The sequence below is a fragment of the Ursus americanus genome, chromosome 12 (assembly GCF_024610735.1).
Source record: "Ursus americanus isolate L20-20 chromosome 12, mUrsAme1.1.p, whole genome shotgun sequence".
Taxonomy (NCBI): Eukaryota; Metazoa; Chordata; class Mammalia; order Carnivora; family Ursidae; genus Ursus; species Ursus americanus.
The window spans coordinates 20,176,513-20,202,525 of NC_142138.1; the positions used below are offsets into that span (position 1 = coordinate 20,176,513).

General features: G+C 40.0%; 1 protein-coding gene across 7 annotated transcripts in view; it reads left to right on the forward strand.

Moving 5' to 3' along the window:
- The first annotated feature begins 561 nt into the window (after positions 1-561).
- UBE2U (ubiquitin conjugating enzyme E2 U) overlaps positions 562-26,013 on the forward strand; it is a 211,667-nt gene continuing 186,215 nt past the window's right edge. For 4 of the 7 annotated variants that reach the window (XM_087865964.1, XM_045802152.2, XM_045802157.2 and 1 more), the window contains exons 1-6: positions 563-1,642; positions 11,330-12,127; positions 13,725-13,806; positions 14,792-14,884; positions 19,385-19,482; positions 25,384-25,504. In XM_087865964.1, the coding sequence (XP_087722090.1) occupies positions 12,038-12,127; positions 13,725-13,806; positions 14,792-14,884; positions 19,385-19,482; positions 25,384-25,504 (484 nt within the window). In that variant the 5' untranslated portion in view covers positions 563-1,642; positions 11,330-12,037. Of the gene's footprint in view, positions 1,643-11,329; positions 12,128-13,724; positions 13,807-14,791; positions 14,885-19,384; positions 19,483-25,383; positions 25,505-26,013 lie in introns of all 7 variants that reach the window. The other 3 variants (XM_045802154.2, XM_087865965.1, XM_045802155.2) reach the window with 3 other exon arrangements.

Here is a 26,013-nt window from a genome sequence, read left to right on the forward strand (position 1 = left end):
ATACAATAAAACCTTCAGGGCCTTATCCATCTGTTTTAGGCACAGTTCTTGTCACCACCTCAGCGATCAAACTCAATAAAGCAGTCACTTCACAAGGCAGTGAGATCAATGTCAGGTTGGATTTCTCCCTCTCACGTGAATTCCTCAATCTGCCTGCCCTTCACTCCTATTTCCTTCTGTCTCTCCAGGCTCTTCCCCTCCCAACATCCCCAATCCCTTCAACACTGTGATTTGCGCCTTACCCTTAGTTCCCTGATCACCAACATCTGCAGATTTGCAGCACCACCTCAGATAATGCCTACTCAAACCACTAACTACTGATTAAAGGGAGCTCGGTTATCTACCTATCCTGGTAATTCACAGAGTGTGGTCCTCAGACGGGCCGACTTTGGAACTTACCAGAAATGCAAATTCTCAGGCCCCTCTTTGAAGCACTGAATCCGAAATTCTGGGGGTGGGACACAGTGATTTGAGTTTTAACAAGCTCTCCCATATTCTAAAGACTGAGAATCACATTAAAGGCCTGGGGGCTGGGTGGGGGGGTGGGGAATGGTCATTACGTCCTTAGAAATGTATATAAGCATTTAATAACATTTTAGCCACTTTAGTTCCCCTGAAGGAAAATCAAGTTTTACTTCAAGAAAAACTTAGCACTAAAACCCTTTTGCTTTAACCGTTTGACAGTTGGTTCTATTTCTGTAGTTGTTCTTTTGGATAGAAAACTGATAGCCCCAGCCTTTGACAAGACTACCTTGTCTAGTTCACTCAAGACCCATATTCTTGGCTAGTAATCAAAAGCTTTTCCCTTCATGTGGACAAGCTCAAGAGAGCTGCTCTCTCAGTGTACCTTTGACCCCTTGCAGTGATGATTAACACGACTAAAAGAACTCTGCGTTGCAGCTTGACAAAGTTAGGGTCAGGGATAAGCTGGTCTTTCCTGGGAGGAGGAAAGATCCAGCTCCCAGGAAGCGTTAAGCCGAAGCAGCTGCAGAGGTGGCCCCTCCCCTGAGCTTCCTGTGACAAGCTGACCCAGTTGGCTGGATGCGGTCACCTGTGGCGTGTTCCACTGTGTTCCTTTGCCAGTGGCAGTCCATCAGTCCTTGCTGGCTGGCTGTGAGGATTCCTGTGCTCAGACTGTGCTCCCCACAGCCTTTAGAGAGAAAGCTCTGAGGGAGGACAGCAAGAAGGATCCAAGGGAGGTACTAGAGGTGAAGCTCATACTCTTCTTAATTTATACAGCATTTTTTTTTTTCAACTGATAGTTCAAATGCTAAGGAGGAAATGCTCTATTAGAGGAGAAGGAGCAAGGGATCACACACGTAAGAGGAAAATGTTTGCAGCCAAAATATGACTGCACCTGAAGCTTGTTACCATAAATGTCAAGCGTATTAAGGAGTCTGTTAACTCAGAGGAAGGAGAGCCTCACAAACCATCAAAGTACTCAAGGTCAATGTAACCCCTGGGAAATTAGGTGGGGGAGGAGGAGGAGGCTTAAAAAACAAAGACATACAGGGAGAAGTTCTGCTGACGTATTTATGACTAGCTGAATCCCAAGCACCTATGAGTTGTTTATTCACAAATGAGGACTCTACCATTTGCTGACCAGGCCTGACACAGTGAATCTCCTCACCGAAGTGACCAGGTTAGTAAATATTCTTATTTATTATTTTAATAATATTTTATTATTTAATATTTAAAATATTAATAGTCTAAATATTCTTATTAAAGGAATGGTTAAATTAGGGGAAAGGCCTTTCTTTAAAATTAGATAGGACATTCCTTACACTTTGGAAAAGGCCAATATCCTGACATGCTGAATACAGATAGTTCAGGGAATATTCAATGTGAAGGAAAGTGGTTCTAAATATCAGTCTTTGTGGACCTGTGCTCTTGAATGAAATTCAATCACACACAAAACAACAGAACTGGCTGCACATAGCCATAGGTTAGTGCTAAAGCTCTCCCTGACCTTAGAGGCACATGGATTCTGAGCAGAAATAGGGAGAGGTCAGGCTCCAGCCTACAGCAAGTGCTCCTTGACCACTGCAGGCATCGAAAGGGTAATTTTGGTTATCAGTGGGGCTCATTCTAATACAATTCCCTGAAAGGTTTCTTTGGAGTCCACACACATTAAAAATCACTTGAAAGAGCTACCCAAACTCCCCAATTGCATGATCTAGGTAGTTTACTAAGAGTCAGTCTAGTAAGACTAAAACTAATATTCAGGCCAAACGACCGGTGAGGACTTTTTTTATAATTCCAAAGTTCACTCTGGAAACAGCACGTTAGTCGTATTGCTCAACGGGGCTGCAGTAATACCTCCAAAATCTCAGTGGCATGCCTCATGTTTACTTCTCACTCGTATCAGCCCCCAGAGTTTGGTGCTGCAGCCCTGCTCCCAGGTCTCAGAAGGACCAGCTGTTCTCATGCACAGAAAAAAGAGCAAGAGGCAGAGCCGAAACACGGGCACTTGAAAAACCTTCTGCTTGGACATGCTCTGTGTCACGTCCTTCTCTCGTATTCTCTTGGCCAACACAAATTCGGAGGATGAACCTGATGGTAGGACATGGATGAATCTTGACCTGCTGAGAGGCACTGCGGCCACCCCATCAGAGTCACAGGCAGGCATGTAGGGTCTCCTTGTAGGGAAGGGGGCAAATAGTTGGGAACAAGAACACAATCCCCACCCAGCTGAAGCCTGAGTGGATGTAGCCGGAACAGCCAACCCACAGCACCTGTGCCCTTCTCTCCTCTTGCGTTCATGCCAACCCCCCGAACTGATGCTTTCCCAGCCGACTCAGAGTTAGCCTTCAAATGTTCAACACACCGCCCTGGATAAGCTGCCAATCAGTCAGAAATCACACCGGAGATGAAACTTATTAGCCATCCCCGCGCGAGAGCAATAGTTGTCAAGCCAGTTTCTCAAGATTCTCTGGGCAGATTATGAATATTATAACCTCAGGACCATCCAAGAAGGTACTGGAAAAGCTACTCAAAAATCTCCTATAAATTCCTCAGATACAGCCTAAAACACTGTATCTCTAGCCCTCCTTCACGGGACGTGGATGAAGAGACGGGAATACAGCGCGGGCTGTTTGCTCGTGCACAGGCGCTGGACAACCTGGAGAAAGTAAGGCGGTCTCTGTCCCCTTATCCGTAAAAGGGTGTGAATGCAGCAGAGAGGTTGAGAGTCAAGGTTCTGTTGTCATGCTGTCCAGGCTTAAATCTCCCGGTCACCCCTCAGTAACCGTGTAAATTTAGGCAAGTGTCTGAACTGCCTTTTTATTCATCTGAAAAATCGTCTACTTCATAGAACTGAAGCTCGACCTAAATGAGCTAATCTCTGTCAGCTGTAGGGACATGCACCTGACAAAAATTCATCAAAAAATAGATTTTTATGATTTTTTCTAGAGTGTCTTTCAGAGTTGATACAAGCATTTAATGAGAATATGCATAAATGTTAAGAAATACCTGGCACATAGTAGGTGCTCCAAAAGTGGTAACATTGCTATTATTCAATGTGTTTAAACAACCTTTACAAAGGGATACATTATTTTCTAATGTGGTAAAATACTTAGAGCACAAAGTATTCCACCTGATTATTCATGCGCATGCGGTAGTATAGAACACCAGTGCCAGTGAGGAGGGGCGGGCTTAGCCCTCCAATAATTTCCATCATTTCCCTTCAAACCGGCCCTAATAAACATACACTAAGTAAAAACAGCTTCAAGACACATCCCTAGACCATCCCTCTACCATATGTCAACCCTTACACCCCCAAGCCGATGGCTACCTCAGAGCTTCTCCCATGCTAAAATTCTGGAATCATCCCTGAGGGCAACTGAGAGCACCATGAAGAGGTATATTATATCAATATATGTGAAGGAAGACTAGAATAATTACATCTTTTAAGCAGGTCCCTACCCCCCCCCCATACACACACACTTAGTCACAGTTGTACTTAGATAATATTAAATGTGGTATCTCTCAACAATTGCTGTTCCCACATGGGGAATGAAATAAAGGGAGACCTGATCTTCCTAAAACATTTGAGTGCATGTAAAGTGCCCAGGCCGGTGCTACATTCCTTCATCACAGACCCAAATCCACTACTATGGGATTCTGGGCACTACGTTTTAGAACTTGGATTATGAGGTTTGGACACTAGCCTGCGAGAGAAAACAAATTGGATTCCTTTAAACACCAAGCTCCAAAGCAAGTAAACAGCTATTACCAGTTGTCTATATAATTCCCACCCTGAAAATGTCCTCGATGCCCAAGGTAGGGTGACCAACTGTGTCACTTTGCCAGGGATTATCCCACTGTTAGCACTGAAAGTCCTTTTTCCCAAGAGAGCCCCACTGGGGGTGCCCAGGTGACTCAGTCGGTTTAAGTGTCTGCCTTGGGCTCAGGTCCTGATCAAGTTCTGAGTTGGGCTCCCTGCTCAGTAGGGAGTCTGTTTCTCTTTCTCCCTCTGCCTTCCCCTTGCTCATGTGCGCGCCCTCTCTCTCGCAAATAAATAAATAAAAATCTTAAAAAAAAAAAGAGAGAGAGAGAGAGCTCCCATGCCTAAGCAAACCTGGACTCTTGGTCATCCTACCTAAAGCAGAGAAAATGAAACAAAAGCCAGCATGCTTCAGTTCTGAATTCCTCTCTGTTAGGCAGCCACAAATTCAGATATGAGTAGTGATCAAGTGGCCCCAGCATCTCAGGTGCCTTAGAGGGAGAGACTGAATTATTCTGCAAATAACACAATTCTGAAATTGGGGGGGAGCCTGCAACTTCAACTTTACAAAGGGGAATGGAGCATTTCTTTGAGCCTAGGCTTTTATAAGCTAAAATAAAATTTTTAAATGAGAAATTTCAGGAATTCAAGTTGCTGAACTGTGCTGCCCACCTCTTTCTTCCTGTTTGATCTTTGAAGATTAACATTCAGTATTTTTCATGACATTTATATTGAGGAAGGAATATAAGATTATTAAAAGCAGAGAAACTCAATATCGGGAACGCACATCAAAAGGTCTTCAAGACAAAGAAGGGATCATATGATTTGAAACCAGAGTTACTAGAAGCATGTGTGCTGCACTTCATTTTCTAGTTAACAGCGTAACATACGTCAAAATATGATTTAAAACACTTCCCACAGCTGAGCTGACATTTGGTGATCCTCAGGCTTTTTTCATTCTTGAGGATGGGGGTTCAAATCCAAACGAGGTTAACACTTTGTACTGGTACATATTCCTGGTGGATGAGGAAAACAGTTTTTTAGTTTAAGTAAAATGAAAACATCTGTCCAAGTCCTGAGGGAAAGAATTGTTTTTAAAAAGAGGGGGAGGGGATGCTTGGTTGTTGAAGCTGGAGGTGGCCTCGGTAACTTTGCAAATGTTAAATAATTACACTGCTCATTACTTCGCTCACCTAGGATGATGAAAGTTTACGTGTGAGCCTTAGTTCAGTCTTCATTTTTCAGATATCACACCCGTTTTATCCCCTAACCCTGTCTAAAGCCATATGGTAATGTCTATCAACTGGTTTCAAGTTCTTTTCATACTAAATCAGGGTAAACCCGGCTCAGTAAGTGACTGAACTTTTGCCCCATAACTTGTCTTGGTTAGTATATGCCCTGGATAAGTTGTATTAATTAGCCATTAGTGCATAACAAAATACCACAAACTTAATGTTTTAAAACAATGCCCATGTATTAGCCCAAGGTTCTGTTGGTCAGACCTGGGCATGGCGTGAAGGAATTCCCTGTGTAGGGTCTCATGAAGTGTTGGCCAGACTGAGTTCTGATCTGGAGCTCAGGTTCTCTTCCAAGATCATGTGTTTGTGGCAGAATTCAGTAGCTTCTGGTTGTAGGACCGAGGCCTTGATTCTCTTGCTGGAATCGCTGTGAGCAAGAGACCACTATCAGTTTCTAGAGGCTGCCCATATTCCTTGACTCATGGCCCCCTCAGTTTTCAAAGGTAGCAAAAGAGAATCTCCCTCACAAAGAATCTCTCCCACACTTTCAACTACCGACTTCAGGAAGAGCCCAGCCCTTTATAAGGGCTCACCTGATTAGGTCAGGCTCACCCAGGATGACCTCCCTTTCTTAAAGTCAGCCAAGCCATATAACTTAATATCAAGAGTAAAATGCACCATATTCGTAGTCCTGAGGATTATGCAGGGGGTGGAGATCTTGAAGGTCATCTTAGAATTCTGCCCACCAAAAGAAATACAATGTAACAGTTCTCTTTTCAGTCCTCTAGGCCAACTTTTAGGGGGAAAGACTGAGAGAGAAAGCCCCAAAAAGCATATAATATGACAATTAAATCTACTCTCCGTTTAAAGGTACAAAAGTAATAAAAGTTAATGTAAAAATAATTATTTTGTAGTCGATATATATATGTATATATTTTGAGCAGCAGAGTATTACATATTTATCTGTAAGTTACAGAAGTCAGATTGAGTTCTTAATGAATTTATAATCTAAAAGAGAATACAGAATTCACATTCAGTTAACAGATTCATAGTGGGCCTGTATTACATGCCAGGCACTACATCATTGTACAGCAGTGGCCTAGCTTTCTTGGGTTTACATTTTAGCAGAGGAAAACTCAGAAAGCAAACAAGTAGAAACACAGTTGGAAACAGATGCACCAAAAATAACAAAAACAAAATAACAGATGCTCAAAAAAAAAATTATTGAGAGTAGCAATAATTTTTTAAAGAAGTCCAGAGAATTCACTTGGGAAAACATGAGACATTTGTGAGGCCAGGTAGCCTAGTGGTTAAAAATATGGAATCTGGAGCTGGATACCCTGGGGTTGGCTCCTGGCTCTGCTGCATTCCAGCTCTGTGATGTGTACCTCCCTCTTCTGCAAAAATTGGAATCATAATAGTACCTACCTCATAGACTTGTTTCTGAGGATGAAACAAATGCCCCCAGAGCGCTCAGAACAGTGTGCCCAGCACACTGTAAGCACTGATGTTGACTGTCACTCTGGGCCAGCCAGTGACAGAGTGCTTGGCTGCCATTACTGCTTTCAGCCTTCACAATGTTTCTGAGAAGTAGGTATCGTTACTGGCTGCATCCTACAGGTGAGAAAATGCAGGAACAGGGAGGCTAAGTAGCTTCTTCCAGGCTATGCTAGCTATTCAAACATAGGCATCTTGGGATACAAACCAGGTCTGTCCTGGGAGCACACGTTACTTACCCAGACTAACTAATAAACTAAGACAGTGGAAGGACTACAGATGGGATTTATTTTCCTGATTGTGGAAACACAAACACAAACACCCACAACAACAAATCTGATCAACAAGGCAGAGAAGGACATGGCTTAGAAATGAGACATGGCAAGGACATAACATCAATGCTATCACATATGTGAAAATTTTATTAAAACATATGCCATAATAAACGGAAGGTGAGCCCATATGGAGAAAAATATTTTCAGATAGGCCTCTACTTAGAAGTTTGCAATTTCAAGTGACTCAGGTATCCAAACAGTATCTGATGCTACTAGTCTCCAGGTCCTGCTATTAATCCAAGAAGCAAATCCAGCCAGTTGCTTCCCACATGCTCCATGCGTGCACACGCGTCCATACATATCTCACTCCCACCCCTCTCCAAAGCCCCAGTTCCACTTATCAGTTCAGGAGCCTCTGTAACCAAAGCCCATCTCCCATCCACACAGGAGCTAAGCTAATTGTAAAAACACAGGGTGTTGGCCAGCCAGTGAGTACAACTGTGATCCCGTTTACTTAGTACCTCCAAATACAATATGCCCCCAGACGCAGACTGGCAGGAAGCTGTTTTCCCCAGCAATTTCATTCCCAAAACAATTCCAGGAGTTCTAACCTGTTTGTCCCTTGAGACCCAATGTTTCGGACCTTTCTAAATACCTGCACCTTCCTCTTGGTGCCCTGGGGATTGTGCCTACAATCTACTCCCTGCCTGTAGCTCTCCAGCCCCTCTGCTCTGTGGTCTCCTACTGTCAGTGATTCTTCTCCTCCATTGTCTATTTTGTCACTATTCTCCCGACTTGAACCTGCTATGCGCCCAGGGCTGGTTGAACTCCTCTAAATCACCCACCACCCCACATCTCTGCAAACCCCTTCCTCTGCTTCTGTCTGGTTCTGTCATGGAAGGGTCGCTCTCCTGGCCCCCCCAATTTTTTGTCTGCTAAGTTCAATTCATTCAGCATATAGTGATGCCCTCCAAGCCAGGTGCTTGGTACTGGGAATGCAGTGATGAATAAACAGGTCTCCATGCCCTTAGGAATTTACATTCTAGTGAGGAAGAAAACCCCATAAATAGATCATTTCAAAATAATGTGGTGATGATCTACAGAGATGTGCCCAGGTTAAATGAGAACACAACCCATCCTGGTACTTCAGGAAGACTCTGAGAAGTATTTGTGTCTTTCAACACATGTAAGAGCTGGTTAGCCAGATAAAGAAGAAGAGGACGAAAGTCCAGGTAGAGAGCCTAGGCAAGATGGTAGATAGAGGGGAAAGACAAGCAGGTCAGTGACGCTGCTGCTTCAGATGTGAAACAGAGTGGGCGTCAATAAAGCAAGGGTCAGTGGGAATAATGTCATGGGAGGTTTTGCAGCACCATGTTAAGAAGCTCAGATTAACTCTGGAGTGCGTGGTTTCTTAAGCTTTTCACATCATAGGCTAGCCTAAAATCAATGAATCCTGTGACCCCGTTCTTCCAAAAAAAAGTCTATTTGCAACACATGTACACACATAGATATACAGACACATACAAGGTTGCCCACAGTTTTAGCCCCCCGACCCACACCCTGAGAAGTCAATCCACATTTAAAACCCTATAGATGGAGGTAGGGTAAGCTGGGGTGGTGAGGGAGATCTCTTGCGCTATTTTCAGCAGAGAATTACATGACCACATGTTGGTTTACATAGGTTACTATGAGGTATCCATGACACGCAAGTCTGGAGGCAAGGAGTATAGTATAAAGATGTTCTGTGTTCTAGCAAGAAATAACAAGGCTGTGAGCTCAGGCACTGGTGATAAGGCTTGAGAAGAAGCTAGAAAAGCAGCAGGTCTTTGTGAGTGATTGAAGGTAAGTCGTGAGGAAGAGGAGTCGGAGGGGCCTTCAGATTTCTAGCTTGAGAAACTGAATGAACAAAATGAAATAGAAGGCTGGTGGAAGGGAGGAAAGGTCATGGGTTCATTTTTGGACAATTTGAAAATATCTTTGAAACAGTTGGCTAAGAACTAGGCAATTGAGTATATGAGGCTGAAGTCCTGAGGAGAGGTCCAGGAGGGGTCATATGAGAATTTACCAACTTGATTTTCATTGCATTAAAGTACAATATAAATACCAATTTCTTTTTTTTTAAAGATTTTATTTATTTATTTGACAGAGAGAGAGGCAGACAGCGAGAGAAGGAACACAAGCAGGGGGAGTGGGAGAGGAAGAAGCAGGCTCCCAGCGGAAGAGCCTGACATGGGGCTCGATCCCAGTATGCCGGGATCATGCCCTGAGCCGAAGGCAGACGCTTAACGACTGAGCCACCCAGGCGCCCCTAAATACCAATTTCTAAAAATTCAGAACAAAGAATGTTTTAATTTTACCTTTTTCTTTTATCTTAACATAATTTCCCATAGAACAAAATTTTAATTTTTTTTTAAAAAGAGGGGAGGGGGAGGGAGGGGGCAAAGGGAGAGAGAGAATCTCAAGCAGACTCCATGCTGAGCACAGAGCCCAACGCGGGCTTGATCTTATAACCCAGATCATGACCTGAGCTGAAATCAAGAGCCTGACGCTTAATGGACTGAGCCACCCAGGCGCCCCTAGAACAAAATTTTAAAGAAATAACAAAGGGTCCTGCATTAAGTATCACAGTGTTCCCCTGTGGAAGTCAAAAGAGCCACAGGACCACTGTGATATCAAGAAATCTAAAACCCCCAAATTGAGCGCATTCTCTTCTCACTGAAGTGCCCTCTCTTCACTTGCACCTTTACATTCACAGTCCTATATAAATCCAAGTTAAAATCTGATGGATATGAAAGGCAGCCAAAAAAATTTGATCTTAGATCCTGGTTGATGTTTTAATAGGAAAAATTCCTTTATACTCAGCTTTATGAAATATAGAATAAAATCATTTTATTGTGTCAAAATGTTAGTAAAATTAATATATTGTGGAGAATTTATAAGCTATCATACCTGGACATGCAATTGAATATGGAGCCTTCCAAATTATTTCCCCCACAATCCTGTCTCCACAAAATAGCCAGAGTAATTTTGTAAATGTAAATCAGAGCATGACTCTCTCAGACTTAAAACCATCCAGTGGGTTCCCACTGCTATTCAAATAAAACCCAAACTCCCAGCCTGTAGGGCCCCACCCTAATTACATCTCACTCATATCCTTTCAAGACCTCTGTGATTCCTTTTTTAAGCCTAGCTTTTTCCTGAGTAGAACTATTGTGTTTTTGTCTTCCTGAAGTATCTGCCCTCAATTTCATAAAGATGGCTCCTTTTCATCTTATGTTTGAGGCATCACCTCAAAATCCACCCCTGACAGAGGTCTTCCCTGACCATGATGTCTAACCCTCGCCTACCTGCTGAACTCTCAGTCACAATACTCTTTTATTGTCTACATGTCACTTACCACGTACTGAAATTATGATTTTTGTTTTGGGTATATGTGTTTTGTTTTTGCGTACTTCATTGTATGCTGGAGCCATAAAGGCAGTCACTTGATTGAATTGTTCCACAGTACATAATAAGTCATTAATTAATATTTGTGGAATGAACTAATTGAACTGACAGTTTCCATTAAATTAGTAAAACAAATAAATAACCAAAAAACACTCTGAACAATGTTGCCAATTTCTGTAGTTGGCACTGGTAAATGAACACCTTCCAGTAGCTCACAGTCTGCGGGAGAAGACAATAGGCAATTGTGATCCAGTGTGAAAAATGCTAACGAGGGCATAAATATAGGGTCCTCTAGATCAAAAAAGAGAGGAACCTAATCTTGTCTAAGAGGATCCCATAAGGAATTGTGAGCAAAGTTAAATCTAAAAGATGAGTGAAGGAAAATGGGGGAGGGGGAGAGAAAGAGTGGAAGGGATGTGGTAAATGTCTAGATCGAAGGAATAGCAGGAGCAAAACCCTGTCGCGAAAGAGGAGAACCTGAGACATTTGAAGTCCTTCTCTGTTTCCGGAACATCCTCCCAAGGTAACTGTAGGGCATGATGACATAATTATGTATGCGAACGTATTATGAATGGTAGCTTGCCGTATAAGTTACGATTAATATTAAAGCTCAGACTTGGACCTAATGATAACTTATTACCCCATAGTTTCTGGTATTCAAAGAAAAAGGAAAGCATTTCAGAGAAGGACTTCGAATGAAGGATTCTGAAAGATCCTGGGACTTTATCCACTCTCTACACAATTGGGTACAGTCTACAACATAGGTGGACTGAGGTAGCTTGGGGGGGGGGTGTTGCTTTGACAACGGATCCCACGGCCTGTCAAAGTGAAACGGTTGGACGATTGGCTGCGAAGGTTTCCAGAGGCCTGCCCCCCGTCGCTGATTGGATGAGAGGCGGTCAAGCTCCACTACTTTCCTGCAGGGTCCTGTTGCTTGGCAACCGATTTGCGACCTCCAGCAAAGCGGGCTCCCGTGACACCTGTGAAGCGTAGACTACACCAACTAACGGCCGCCCTCCGCTTCCACCTCTCGCGCCGGCTTCGTGCACGAACAACACGAGCTGTCCCAGGTGCTCCTGCAAGTTTGCCTTGAGACTGGGCTGTGGGCTGGCACTGCAGTGGCGCGCCGCAGTTGAGAAAGTGCTCGTTTTCCTTCTGGAAGTCTGAGTTGGGAGGAGTCAGAGGAGATAAGAAAGTCACTCTTGTAAGTCCAACTTGGAGCCACTTATCTCGGGAAGACAGAGAGTTCTGGGGTTCTAGAAAACAAGTAATTTATGTGAGTTTGCTAGGTGTGGGAGAGTGACCCGTAATCTCGGACAGCTGTCTCAGAGTAAACGCTTGGCGTGTGGGGACCAATGCCAGACCCTAGCTGCCTTATCATGCACCGCAGAGCTTACTTCTTGCTGGAAAGAGACTTCCAAGAGTTGAAGGAGAACAATTTTAAGGTGAGTACTGGGAACCTGGAGGGATGTGTTTCGTTGGGGTACGAATGTTGAAAAGCATTTCAACCTGTGTTTATGAGGCATAATCGAGTTAAACCTGATTTGCCACTACAGTGTTGTTATTTAATGAATCGATTGTACCATACCAATCAGATTCTAATAATAAGAATTATGACTTCATAATAATAATAATAGTTAAAAATATTGAGCATATTGTGCTGAGGAATATATGTGTATTTAAGCCCTGACTATCAGATAGTGATGAGCAGGGACAGGGTTATGCTCATTAAGTACAACATTATTAAATAAGTAGTGTTTTGTTTTACCTACCAGAAACCTAAGCCCCAGAAAGGTTCAGCAAATGCTTGGCCCCAGGATTCCATCACAGGGCTTTCTGATTCCAAACCCCTTGCTCTTAAGTCTTAAGTTCTACTACTCACGGTCTAGTGCACTTTTCACCAGATGTTGTCATACATAATGCATAAGTGCCTTTCCCTTATAATTTTAACGCAGAGGAGGGCTTTGCCCGAATGCCACCACGGTGAGGTCCGTAGGTGCCACAGGCTGATGTATCACTTATTCTACGGAGAATAAAAAATGGAAGGGGGGGAAGTACTTACGAGAAAGAATAGAAAGAAAGCCACCTTGGAGGGCTCAGAGAGCTGCCAACAGTCGCCTCAGGTGTAGTTCAATGGCATTGTTCTGTTTCCACCTGTGCTATAGAAGAATTGTCTTCACTGGGGATGTTAGGAACAATCACTGAGTCCAACAACAATCCCAGACATACCAACCTAACATATGGTGTTGTTTGTTTCTGCTCTACCTGAACTTTGTGGTTCTCTGGTAAAAGTGAATTTGATGAAGAAAGAAGTGATATGTAACTATAAATAATGTAGATAATAGAAATATAATGTTTATCCAGACTAACATTTAACATACTTAAATAACTATGTGGTTGGTTAGAAATATTCGTTGACTATCTTTAAGTCTATCCCTTGGCATAAATGATAAACTTTTCCATTAAATACATTCTTGTCCCTCTATTGGGACATTACCTCAAGCATAGGAAAATTTTATTTTTATATACAAACATAATTTTGGAGTTGTGTTTTTCTTGATGAAAATTTTCTACTTCATGCCCCCCATATAGCCTCCATATAGTTTTTTAAAGCTTTGAAGAAATGCATCTTTCCAACTGTTTCCGTCTTTTCTATTTGGAATCTTTTTTTTTTTTTTAAGATTTTTTATTTATTTATTTGACAGAGACAGCCAGTGAGAGAGGGAACACAAGCAGGGGGAGTGGGAGTCTATTTGGAATCTTAAATTAGCTATTGATTTATATAAGCCACATCTCAAACTTGACTTTGTAGTCCCACTTGTGATTTCCATGCTTATGATTTATTTTAAATTTACTATTGTGTGTTTTTTGGAATCTGTATAATAAGACAACATATAATATACAACATCTCCCCAAATCAACAAATAAATAAATTTATCAGGAAAAGAAAATGTAGAGTTTTTAGAATTCACTGTAACTTGATTTTCAAAGCTGTGATATTAAATCTTTTCTTCTGCTTTGATTTTTTTTTTTTTATTAAAGGGTATTACTGCCTTTCCTGTAAGTGAAGATCTAATGGAATGGGGAGCCGATATTGAAGGTCTACAGAATACATTTTGGCATGGTTTGTGTTTTCCAAACCAATTTACTTTTTAAAAGTCTTTATACCATTATTAGCCTATGTTCTTTACATGTATAATAAGGTTACAGTATATAAATTCTCTAGAATTCTAAAGGTATTCACATGTTATTTTTTCATCATGTGGCTTAATTTCTTGCCATTTGTTAATGTGGATGGGAATTTTAGATTTGAATTTTTCTGTATGCCAAATTTTAATGTTATTACACTTTTAAGAAGCAGACACAATAAAACATATCAATTGGAAATATCATGTAAGTCTTCCATGAAATCAGAGAATATCTATCAAAATTCCTACTTGCATAAAAATCCCACAATTATCTCTCATTTTTTTCCTCTATGATTTTTCCCAAAATTTTCATAATTCTCAAGAAGACTGGGCCACTATAAACTTTAATGACCATGCACTCTTTCTTTGTGGATTAACAAAATGGAGCTGTTGAGTGAAGTAGGGGAGAAAAATACAAGTGGCTAATTACAATAAACTCTAATATGTTTTTGAACATATTGCTGAGAAGGCAGTGATTCATTAATTTTGCCTTGGAAAGTCAGGAATGGCTGGCTTCTCAAGGAAGCGACATTTGAGCTGAATCCTGAAGAGTGGGTAAGAGTTTAGAAGGAGGGGAAGGAAATTCAGTCTGAGTGAACAGCATGGCAAAAGCGTATAAACAAGAGGTGGTTCTGGAGCTGTGAGTTCAGTAAATATGAACAATGCAGTGAAAAGGGCAAGTGTTAGGGGATGGAGTTAGTGGACGGAGAGGACTGGTGGGAAACAGACTGAAAACACAGTGGGATTAGACTGTGAGGAGCCTATTAGACTATCTAGAGGACTCTATGTCCCTGATGATCCGATTTGCTTATAATTAAAACTCTAGGGACCTCGAGGAGGCTAAGCTAAAGAGAAACTTCAGGTTTCAGTTAATCAATACAACATGACACTTCAGTAAAAATGTTTGTTTCTTTATCATAGGATTATTCTTCCAACTGACAATAAACTTTACATCGCAGTACAATTTTGTCCCTCCAATTGTGAAATTCCTCACAATTCCTTTTCATCCAAATGGTAAGTACCAAATGAGATTTTTGTCATTGGGGCTCTGTCCCTATTATCCTTTTTCTTTATAAGTGTTTGATAATGTTTCTAAAAACTTGGTTATTGTATATTTAGTAAGCATGCTTATTGGGGAAAATATAAAAAGACAGAAAAAAAATTATCACTTTGAATCCTAATTCAGAGAGCTATTCCTCTCAACATTTAAACAAATTTACTTCCTTTTTACTATGTATGTATTTCTTCTACATAGTTGAAGTATTACATATGAAGTTTATAAAATGAAATATTTATTTCTGCATTATTAAACATTCTTAGGTCATTTATAATGATTAATGATAAACTTAACTATTCTTGTATTCACTATTCTCATTGGATCTGATTTTTTATTATCATAAAAAATGTACTGACAAATTAACATTTTTTTTAAAGATTTTATTTATTTATTTGACAGAGATAGAGACAGCCAGCGAGAGAGGGAACACAAGCAGGGGGAGTGGGAGAGGAAGAAGCAGGCTCATAGCAGAGGAGCCTGATATGGGGCTTGATCCCACAACGCTGGGATCACGCCCTGAGCCGAAGGCAGACGCTTAACCGCTGTGCCACCCAGGCACCCTGACAAATTAACATTTTAGAAAGAAATGAGTTAGATTGCTATTCAAGTTATACACAAAATGAATTCCTGATGTATCAAAAAGTCTAAAAGTTTTAAATACTAAAAAGAAGAAAATCGAATAGAATTTTTAGTCAGCTTGGTGAGAGGCTTTTCTAAATACAATAAAACCTAGAAACTGAAAAAGCATGACACATTTAACTACATAAACTTTTAAAAACTTCTCTACAGCCAACAATATTATAAACAGAGACAAAATGCGTTGACTTTTGCAAACCAAGGTACAATATTTGCAATGTGTAAAACAGAGCATCTGCAACATATAAAGAACACTTAAGAATCACTAAGAAAAAAAACAGTAGAAAAACAGGCAAAGGTTATAAACAAACACTTGATAGAAGAAACAACAAAAATAAACATAAAAAGATGTTCAGCCTCACTAGTAAGAAAATAAATGCGTATTAAGACAAAAATTTATGATTCACTGCTTATGTTTATAAAATGTTAAAAATTTATACAATTTTAATAGGGGTGGGCAAACATGTGGGTGGGTGGGTTCTCTGATATAATGATGACCTCCGTGTGACCTTTTTGGGAAGAGGTTTGATAGTTTCTAATCAGCTGTAAAATGCAAATAGCCCTAAATACCGTGTTTATAAATTATTCCATAGAAATACTAGCACAAGTGTGGAAGAGTATGTTTAATATTTAAAGATGTTTGTTCCCAGTAACAATTTTGGAAATAGAGAAAAGAGAAATAATCCCAGTGTCTGTTAATACAGGAATTTTTTTTTTAAAGATTTTATTTATTTATTTGACAGAGATAGAGACAGCCAGCGAGAGAGGGAACACAAGCAGGGGGAGTGGGAGAGGAAGAAGCAGGCTCATAGTGGAAGAGCCTGATGTGGGGCTCGATCCCATAATGCCGGGATCACGCCCTGAGCCGAAGGCAGACGCTTAACCACTGTGCCACCCAGGTGCCCCCAATACAGGAATTTTTAAGTAAAATATCTTACAGCTGTATAAATAACAAGGAAGATATATAAAGCTAGACTTTTTGGTCCCTGCTATTCCTAGAATATTCACTACCTGGCACATAGGTGGTGCTCAAATATTTTTTCATAAATATGTCCAGAAATATATTGATGATTTACTTTTAAATGAAAAAAAAACCTTCAAAGAATAACACATAAGATATAATTCCATTTAATTAAAAAAACCCGATACACACAGTCTCACACACACAGGTGTATATATATATTTGTATAGACCAACTGGTAATTTTTTTTTTAATTTTATTTATTTATTTTGGAAAGAGAGAGCACACACATGCACATGCACACGAAAGGGGGGAGGGGCAGAGGGGGAGAGAGAGAGAGAGAGAATGAGAGAGAGAATCTCTCAAGCAGACTCCACGCTGAGCACAGAGCCTGACACAGGGCTTGATCTCAAGACCCTGAAGTCACGACCTGAGCCAAAAGCAAGAGTCGGATTCTTAACCAGCTGAGCCGCCCAGGTGCTCCTAGACCAACTGGTAATAACTCTGAGGAGTGGTATTAGTAGGCAAGGGAGCTTTCATATTTAACTTTATATACTTTTATATAATTTTTTCCAAGTATATTATTACTTTGTAATTGAAACTTACATTTAAGGTATAAAATTAAATTTATGGTACACAATTTATTGCATACAGTTGCTATTATTTGCTTAACATAAATATGAATGGAATTGCTGGTTAAATGTGATGGGGGGGTCAGTGTTCTCATCTCCTAGTCCTCACACCTTCCATTTCCAGAGTACAGAGAACCTCTGACTCTAGGAGGGAAAGTACAGGAAACTTGTGCTCTTCTTTCCCTCCTTCACTCCTTGAGTGACTTACCTATTGGGGAAATAGGAGGAAAAAATTGAACATGTGTGGTTCAGCACTTTCTCAACACTTTCTTTCTAGCCAGTCTTCCCTTAGAATGGGTGCCCTCTTGCTTTCTCCAGACAGGAAACAGGCAAACCTTCAGTTTGGGTGTTAAGTTCAAATCAGGGGGGCTTTTGTGGAGCTCGAGTAAAGCCATTGATCACGTGCATTCTACATTTCAGTCTTACCCGCAGTAGAGTTGATGTTTTTTACTCCATCTTTCAACACTTAGGTCTGTTTCATTATATATGAGCTTGGGAGGGGGGGTGTTATTTATTAGCCCCCAAACTCCAAAGAATGGCTCTATACAGTTCAAAGTCTTTAGATACATAAAGCCAAGTTGCCTTTCGGGATGTTTTTTAGACTTCTACCAATAACTCTATGAAGTCCTCATTTTAGCATTCTCCAAATCTGGGCATTGAAACTTGAGAGACATTTTTGCCAATTTGATAAAAATGTCACTGTTATTTTAATAAGCACTTCTCTGAATACTTGTGAGTTAAACATTTTTTTGTCCGTTGATTGTATTTCTTATTTTGTGAACCATCAGACTTAACAATGTTACTAAATTGTCTTAGATATTGCAAATATTTCCCTTTGTCACTAATTTTTAAATTTTGCTTATGCTAGTTTTTTATATCTGGGATTTAAAATTTTTTATGTAGTCAAATCTATTAGTCTTATCCTTTGAGATTTTTGCGGTTACCTTTAAACTTAGATGACCCTTTCCCCAAACACAATCAGATCATCATTTTAATATTCTTTTAGTTATTCCATAGTCTTATTTTTCATATTTAACTCCATTCTTTTTTTTTAATACTGATTTAATTAATTTGTTAGGGCACAGGCCAAGTTTCTCTGTCTTTCCAATCTGTGTATAACAGAACAAAGCTGGCAGGGAGGTTTCGCCATCCTAAACGTGCGGGTATCATTTCTGGATGTAAGACTTTTACTCTGTGACCATTTCCAGCCAGTGGGAAGGGGAAAAGACAAAGAGGGCAAAACAGCTTCCTTTAGGAAGTATGATCTAGAAGTTGAACGCTTTCTTTCTTTCTCATAATGTCCCACAATTTCTTTCTTTCCGATTTCTTTATGCTGATATCCCACGATTACTGCTTAGTAACATGGCCACATCTTGCTGGAGGAAAGGCTGGGAAACTGTGGGCAACTAGTATTTACCTAAAACCACACAGAGGGTGGATACAGGGGCAGGCATAGTACTCCTTATTCCAGAAGAGGTAGAAGAAAGGAAGCCTAAATACCAAAGGACAATGAGTAATTTGCACAGCACTTGTTAATGCCATTGGTTGATAATCTTCTTTTGCTGCTGAGTCATGATTGCGCTTTTAATATACAACAATTTTAATACATACTAGGATTTGTTTCAAGGCTCTTATCACATTGTTTAATCTCACGTCCCACCCTGTGGTTATAATTATTGTAGTTTTACAGTCCAATGTCAAATCAAGCACCTCTTTTTAACTTTCTAAAATTTTCATTTCAGTGCACAACTTTTTATTGCAGGATTTTTCTATAAGAGTAGAAATGTTTCTCTAGTCATTTACAAAGTTGTTTTTTTTTAAATATATTAGTAAGACCATTATTAAGGGTATCTATGCTTTGGGGGGATTTGCTACATGTCAGGTACTCTATTAAGTACTTTATTTTTTAATTCTTTTCAGTGAGGGAAGGTACTTTCATCATATCCCCATTTTACATATTAGGAAAGTGAGACCTAAAGAAGTAAAGTTAAATTGCTCAAAATAGCAGAGCTGACAGGTGGGGGAGTCAACATTCAGATCTATGTGTGTCTGACACCAAAGCCCATGCTTTTAACAGCTACACTCTATCAGCTGTCAGTCACATTCATTGAAAATACTTTTCTGCTTTGTCTTTGCTTTCTGATTTTGCCTATGATATTTTGATGTTCATGAATTGTAAATAATAATTGTATTAGATGTGTCAATATTCATATATTATTTTAATACAGTAGACCAAAATACTGGTCGGGCCTGTATAGATTTTTTGGATGACCCTGATAAGTGGACTACAAGCTATACCTTGAGCAGCATCTTACTTGCCCTCCAGGTAAGAACGGATGAATATAATTAACATCATGTTCTTTAATACTTTCAACAATCCCAGTTATTCAAAATATAAGGAATACGATGTACAGTGAATATTTAAATGTTTGAAGGATTTGAGTAAGCTTATTTAAATCAATATTTTTACACCAAGGCTATAAAGTGGAACTTATAAAGATTTTTTTTTAAAGATTTTGTTTATTTATTTGTCAGAGAGAGAGAGCACAAGCAGGGAGATCAGCAGGCAGAAGGAGAAGCAGGCTCTCCACTAAGCAAGGAGCCCGATGTGGGACTCGATCCCAGGACCCTGTGATCGTGACCTGAGCCAAAGGCAGATGCTTAAAACTGAGCCACCCAGGCATCCCAAGATTATTATTTTAAAGTGAAATTGATAGTTACTGCCCTTTACAATGAAAGAATATATGTTTCATTTTAAAAAGAACTGGATGGTTTCAATTCTAGAAATATAGTCTCAAGTTTTCTTTTGGCTTCTAACTTTTTACTTCATCATATTGGAAATGATCTTTCCTCATTCATGAACTTTGCCTTCCTCAGAAAAGTGAATCAAATGACTACTACTTAAAATGTTCAGCTTTATCTTTTGTTGCTGACAGTGCTAGCTACTTGCTCTTTTATAAACTTTCAAATCAAATCCAGTGAACAATTAAAGCAGGGATTGTTTTCATCCCCTCAGATTGATGCCTGTTTCTGAAATGGACCTTTGCCCCTGGATTCATGGTCCTTAGAAGCATGCCTCAGTGTTCTGTTGTTTCTGACCCTCAAAAAAACCTCCGTTCTCAACTGGTGCTAAAATAAGTTATTTCAGTGGCACTTGCTTTGACCACCTATAATCTGGCTCAGTGATGTTTCCGTGGACCTACTCATCATTAATAGTATCTGAAGATAAACTAGTAAATTTTGATTATTTGGAATACTTACAGAATGAAGTATTCTGTATTAATTCTCTCAATCACATAGAATTATAATACAAATCCCATTTCTTATTTTTGAAAAAAAAATTTGTCTAGTCATCTTAGTATACTGAGAAAAGCAATCTTTCTTAGAGATTAAATGTTCAAACTTATTCATTCATCCAACAAATATCTATTGAGCTCCTACCTGTGCTAGGCCATATTTGGGGAGAGACATTTGAGCAAAAACTGTAAAGAAGTGAGCATGATATGCAAATATCTGGAGTTGATCTTTTTGATTCCTTCAAACTGAGTCACATTCCTATCTCTTCTACCTGGACTAGGATCTGCCTTAAGATTAGTAAAACTGAGGGGTGCCTGGGTCACTCAGTCGGTTAAGCATCTGACTCTTGATTTTGGCTCAGGTCATGATCTCAATGTGGTGAGATGGAGCCCCACATCAGGCTCTGCACTCAGCAGGGAGTTTGCTTGAGATTCTCTCTCCCCTCTCCCTCTGCCTCCCCTCACCCCAGCAAAGACTGTGTGCTCTCTCTCTCTCTTTCTCTCAAATAAATAAATAAAGCTTAAAAAAAAAAAAAAAAGGAATAGTAAAACTGAATGTTTGAAGGCTCAGCAGGAAGTCAGCTTGGAATTTACTCTTTCCTTCTCCCGCTGCCCCTCCCCGCCATTAATACTACTTATCCAGAGCACGCTCTTTCTCTCTAAAATAAAATAATAAAAAAAAGATAGTAGAAAGGAAAAGAAAATCACTGATAATCATAAAGAAAAACCCTAACCCTACTGTGATTAGCATTTCCCTCTAATGTTTTCTCCCCTGATTTTGTTTAAAATCTTTCAGTTGCACGTTCACTGCAGGGTTAGCCTCAGTTCTATTGCCTGACAAAGGATCTACTCGTCTTCACACCTGGGCTTCAGACTCTCCCTAACAGCACTGAGCACACCTGCTCCTATTGTATCTTCATGCTTTTCTTCACTCACAGTGCTTGGTTCAATTCAGGTTAAAAAACATAGAGTTCTCAATTCTAAAGTTACAAACCCAAGCAAGTCTTGAACCTTAAAAAGTGCTCAGTCACTGGCAACCCATTTTCTCCTTCCCTCTTGCTCTATCTGGGAAGCAGTTGCATACATTGGAAGAGTCAGGGCCAATGAGTCCTCCACTGCGGTGCCTTTCCTGACTTTCTTTCGGAGGTAGAATTGATGGCTTTGGTGTTTGAGGGATTTCTTTTGTCTCCCACCCATTGAGTGGTACTCTAGGCAAATTTCTATGAGAGGACTGTAATACTGTAATGCACATACTGTTTCCTTTCTTTTTTTTTTTTTTTTAAGATTTTATTTATTCATTTGACAGAGAGAGAGAGACAGCCAGCGAGAGAGGGAACACAAGCAGGGGGAGTGGGAGAGGAAGAAGCAGGCTCCCAGCGGAGGAGCCCAATGTGGGGCTCGATCCCAGAACAGTCCGGGATCATGCCCTGAGCCGAAGGCAGAGGCCCAATGACTGAGCCACCCAGGCGCCCCTATTTTCTTATCTGTCTTCTGCTATTGAACTACAAGCTCCTCGAGGTCAGGGAATAGGTCCAATCATGTCTGATTCCCCAGTACCTACAAAAGACAGTGCTGACAGTAGATACTAAGTAACACAAATGAAAGAATGAACCTGAAATTTTTACATTGTTCCAAATATGGTTTATATGTATAAATTATTTGACCTATTTATTTTTCACTTACCATTTTATTTCAAGTAATTTTCATATTGCTGCAGTTAATATTGTTTTTTAAAGATTTTATTTATTTATTCGACAGAGATAGAGACAGCCAGCGAGAGAGGGAACACAAGCAGGGGGAGTGGGAGAGGAAGAAGCAGGCTCCCAGCGGAGGAGCCTGATGTGGGGCTCGATCCCACAACGCCGGGATTACGCCCTGAGCCGAAGGCAGACGCTTAACCGCTGTGCCACCCAGGTGCCCCTGCAGTTAATATTTTAATGGCTATTTAATAGTTCCTTCAAGGTCAGCGCTGCCAGTAGAACTTCCTGCACCAATGGGAATGTCCAATATCTGCGCTGTCCAATAGAGTAGGCACTAGCTACTCAGTAGTGTGGCTACTGTGCACTTGAAATGTGGCTAGTGTAACTGAGGAGAACTGGGTTTTTCATTTATTTTGTTTAATTTCAATTTAAATAGCCACATATGGCTAGTGCCTATGTAATGGACAGTACATGGATGGACCATAATTTCTGAATATTTCTCTTTGAATAATAGATGAGACATATGTATAATTATCACATTATTATTCAAGGGAGTAGCATTTGAAATGGTGTTTAAAATATTTTAAAGTCTAAATACACTAATGATCTCTTAAAATTTTTATAATCTTATAAAAGGTTATAAGAACACTTATACTTCAACATATAACGCAAAGATAAATAGCGACACTCATCCATAACAGGAATTCCAAATTCATGGGATTTAATTGGAAATTATAAATTGTACCTACTGCTGCAGTGTTTTATTGATGCTCCAGTTTTTTGTACTTATCCTCTGGAAAGTTGCTTATGTTGTTCCACACTATCACATGGCTAATTTAAAAGTTGCACCTTGGGATGCCTGGGTGACTCAGTCAGTTTAGCATCTGCCTTCAGCTCAGGTCATGATCCCAGGGTCCTGGGATTGAGTCCCACATCGGGCTCTTTGCTCAGCAGGAAGCCTGCTTCTCCCTCTGGCGCCACCCCCCCCCATGTGTGCGTGTGCTATCTCTCTCTCTGACAAATAAATAAAGAGAATCTTTAAAGAAAATAAAAATCGGACCTTTTCTTTTTACTATTTTAGCAGGGTGTCTGATTCATACATTTTAATATATTCCAGTTCTTAAAAATCATTAAATATACTTAGTAGCTTGTGTACACATAATATGACAAGGTCTTAGGCATAGTGTCAATGCAAAGACTACTGAATAAACTTTACCAGATGTGTCTCTCTGAGTAGAATTATCACTCCAGCCAAAGACCAAAAGCTTACTCTTGAAGATAAGTTTCATCTGCTTCCTACCCACTTTGAAAGGTATAGTGCAATCCACACTGAATCCTTATTTAAGCAACTCAGAATATTCTTGGAGATACAGCTCAGATGTGTTTTCCAAACAGAAAAATTCAATAAACAGCAGTAAATTCTTATTGCCTTTGAAATATCAGATGTCAGATAATTGCTTTCATTAGCGATGACTGTTGTCATTTCTGTGACACTTAAGTCACAGTTATCCACTATGACCTTCAGCTACACTTAGGTATTCTGGTAGTTATTATTTTGGCTATATTTTATTATCTAATTTGCATGTTATAATATTCAAAATATGGAAGTTATTGAATAAATGTTTGCAATTTGGGCAAATAAATAATTTTGATGTGCCAGATAAACAAGACTAGCAGAACTATTAAGTTACTGGTCCCATATTTTGTCCAGGTACACATATACTATAGCAGGCAAAGTCTTATTTTATTTTATTTTGTTAAGAGCTTATTTATTAGAGAGAGAGCATGAGCAGGGGGAGCAGTGGAAGCGGATTCCCTGCTGAGCAGAGAGCCCGATGTAGGGCTCCATCCCAGAACCCCAGGGTCATGACCCCAGCCAAAGGCAGCCGCTTATCTGACTGAGCCACCCAGGCGGCAGGCAGAATTTTAAAGATATCCCTCCAAGGTTCCCATCCTCTGGTTATCCAATCTAATCTACATACTGCTGTAAAAGGGCTTTGCAGATGGAATTATAGTTAATCAGCTTACCTTAAAATAGGAAGGTTCTCCTGAATTATAGAGGTGGACCCGACGTAATTATGTGACCCCTTAACAACAGAAGATGAAGGCAGAAGAGTCGCTCAGAGAAATAGAGTAGAAGAAGGAGAATGGATGTGGCAGGAGGGAACATCAGAAAGATTCCAAGTGTAAGAAGGATTTTTCCTACTCAATTGCTCTGAAATGTAGGGGTTCAGATGTAATTTGCAAGAGACCTCTTGGAGCTAAGGATGGCCCCCAGCTAACAGCAGTAAAGAAACAGGGACCTCAGTCCTACAAATGCAAGGGACTGAATTCAGCTAACAAACAACCTGAATGAGGTTGAAAACAGATTCTTTCAGAACCTCTGAGAAGAACCCAACCAGCTGACACTTTGATTTTAGTCTTAGTAAATCTGGAAAAGAGAAACCAGACTGTCCACCTCAGATTTGCCACCTACAGAAATGTGAGATAATCAGTCGGCATTGTTTCAAGCTGCTACATTTGTGCTAATTTGCTACAGCAGCATAGAAAACTACACATACCAAATTCATTCACTGAACTGGAGGGATGTTGAAGTATACGCAGCCTTTTACCTATGTTTGTTTATCCGTGATCTAAATATGATCTTATGTTAAAAATTAAACTTATTTTTTTAATGGAAATGTTTCAGTGGGGGCACCTGGGTGGCTCAGTCATTAGGCATCTGCCTTTGGCTCAGGTCATGATCCCAGGGTCCTAGGATCGAGCCCCGCATTGGGCTCCGTGCTCAGCAGGGAACCTGCTTCTCCCTCTCCCACTCCCCCTGCTTGTGTTCCCTCTCTCACTGACTCTCTCTCTCTCTGTCAAATAAATAAATGAAATCTTTAAAAAAAAAAAAAAAGGAAACGTTTCAGTGTTTACTAATGTTTAGTTTCCTTTATATATAAATTGAATTTAAATCCGTGTGATAGAAAGGAATAGGCTAGAGGAAGGAACTTGTAACTTGATTTGATCCTAATGTTTGGCTCATGAATGTACAGAATAACACCAAGATAGACCAAGAGTTTCTTGAGAGTAGGAACTACGTCTCATTTGTCTTTGTATCTGTCTCCAGATGGATACATAATAGCCATGTAATAAATGCTTGTTACTGTAGTATGTGTTGGCTTGTTTTTTTGCTCTAGCAGAAGAGTTTACTTTAAAAACCTGAACTTTTATATTTTTTTCCTACAGGTTATGCTTTCTAATCCAGCGCTAGAAAATCCCGTGAATTTGGAAGCAGCCCAAATGCTGATTAAAGATGAATCTCTGTACAAACAAGTGGTTCTAGGACTTTTCAACCAACCATCACAAAGTAAGAAGTGCCTACTTATTATTTTTGCCAATTATTAATTATGCATTTATAGCAAATAAGTGATCTAGCAAATAATTGTTCTATAAGGGAATATTTTCTGTATCCATTTTCAGTATTGGAATCATACTAAGATTTCTCCTAGTGCACCTCTTTGTCAAGCCAGTCATTTATCAAAAAGCCAATCAAAAAGTGGTTCTTCTTTATCAGTGATCATAAGCTTATATTTTTAAATGTTATGGTCGTATGGATAGGTGGTACTGACTGAAACTTATTTACCCATCGTAAAGATACGACATCTGATTTTAACTCTTTGATCTATAATGGATATTTCCCAGATTTCACCTGCAGTACCCCAGATCTCGCTGAACTGGGACTCCTTTCCTCTTGATTAGCAAAATGTTTAGCTTTTTGTTCTGAAGAGTTCATCCCCAAGATATTCCTTCTAGGAGTCCATGTGGAAATCACACCTGAGACTCTTCAATCTTTCTGCTCTATTGACCAGTGGTTGG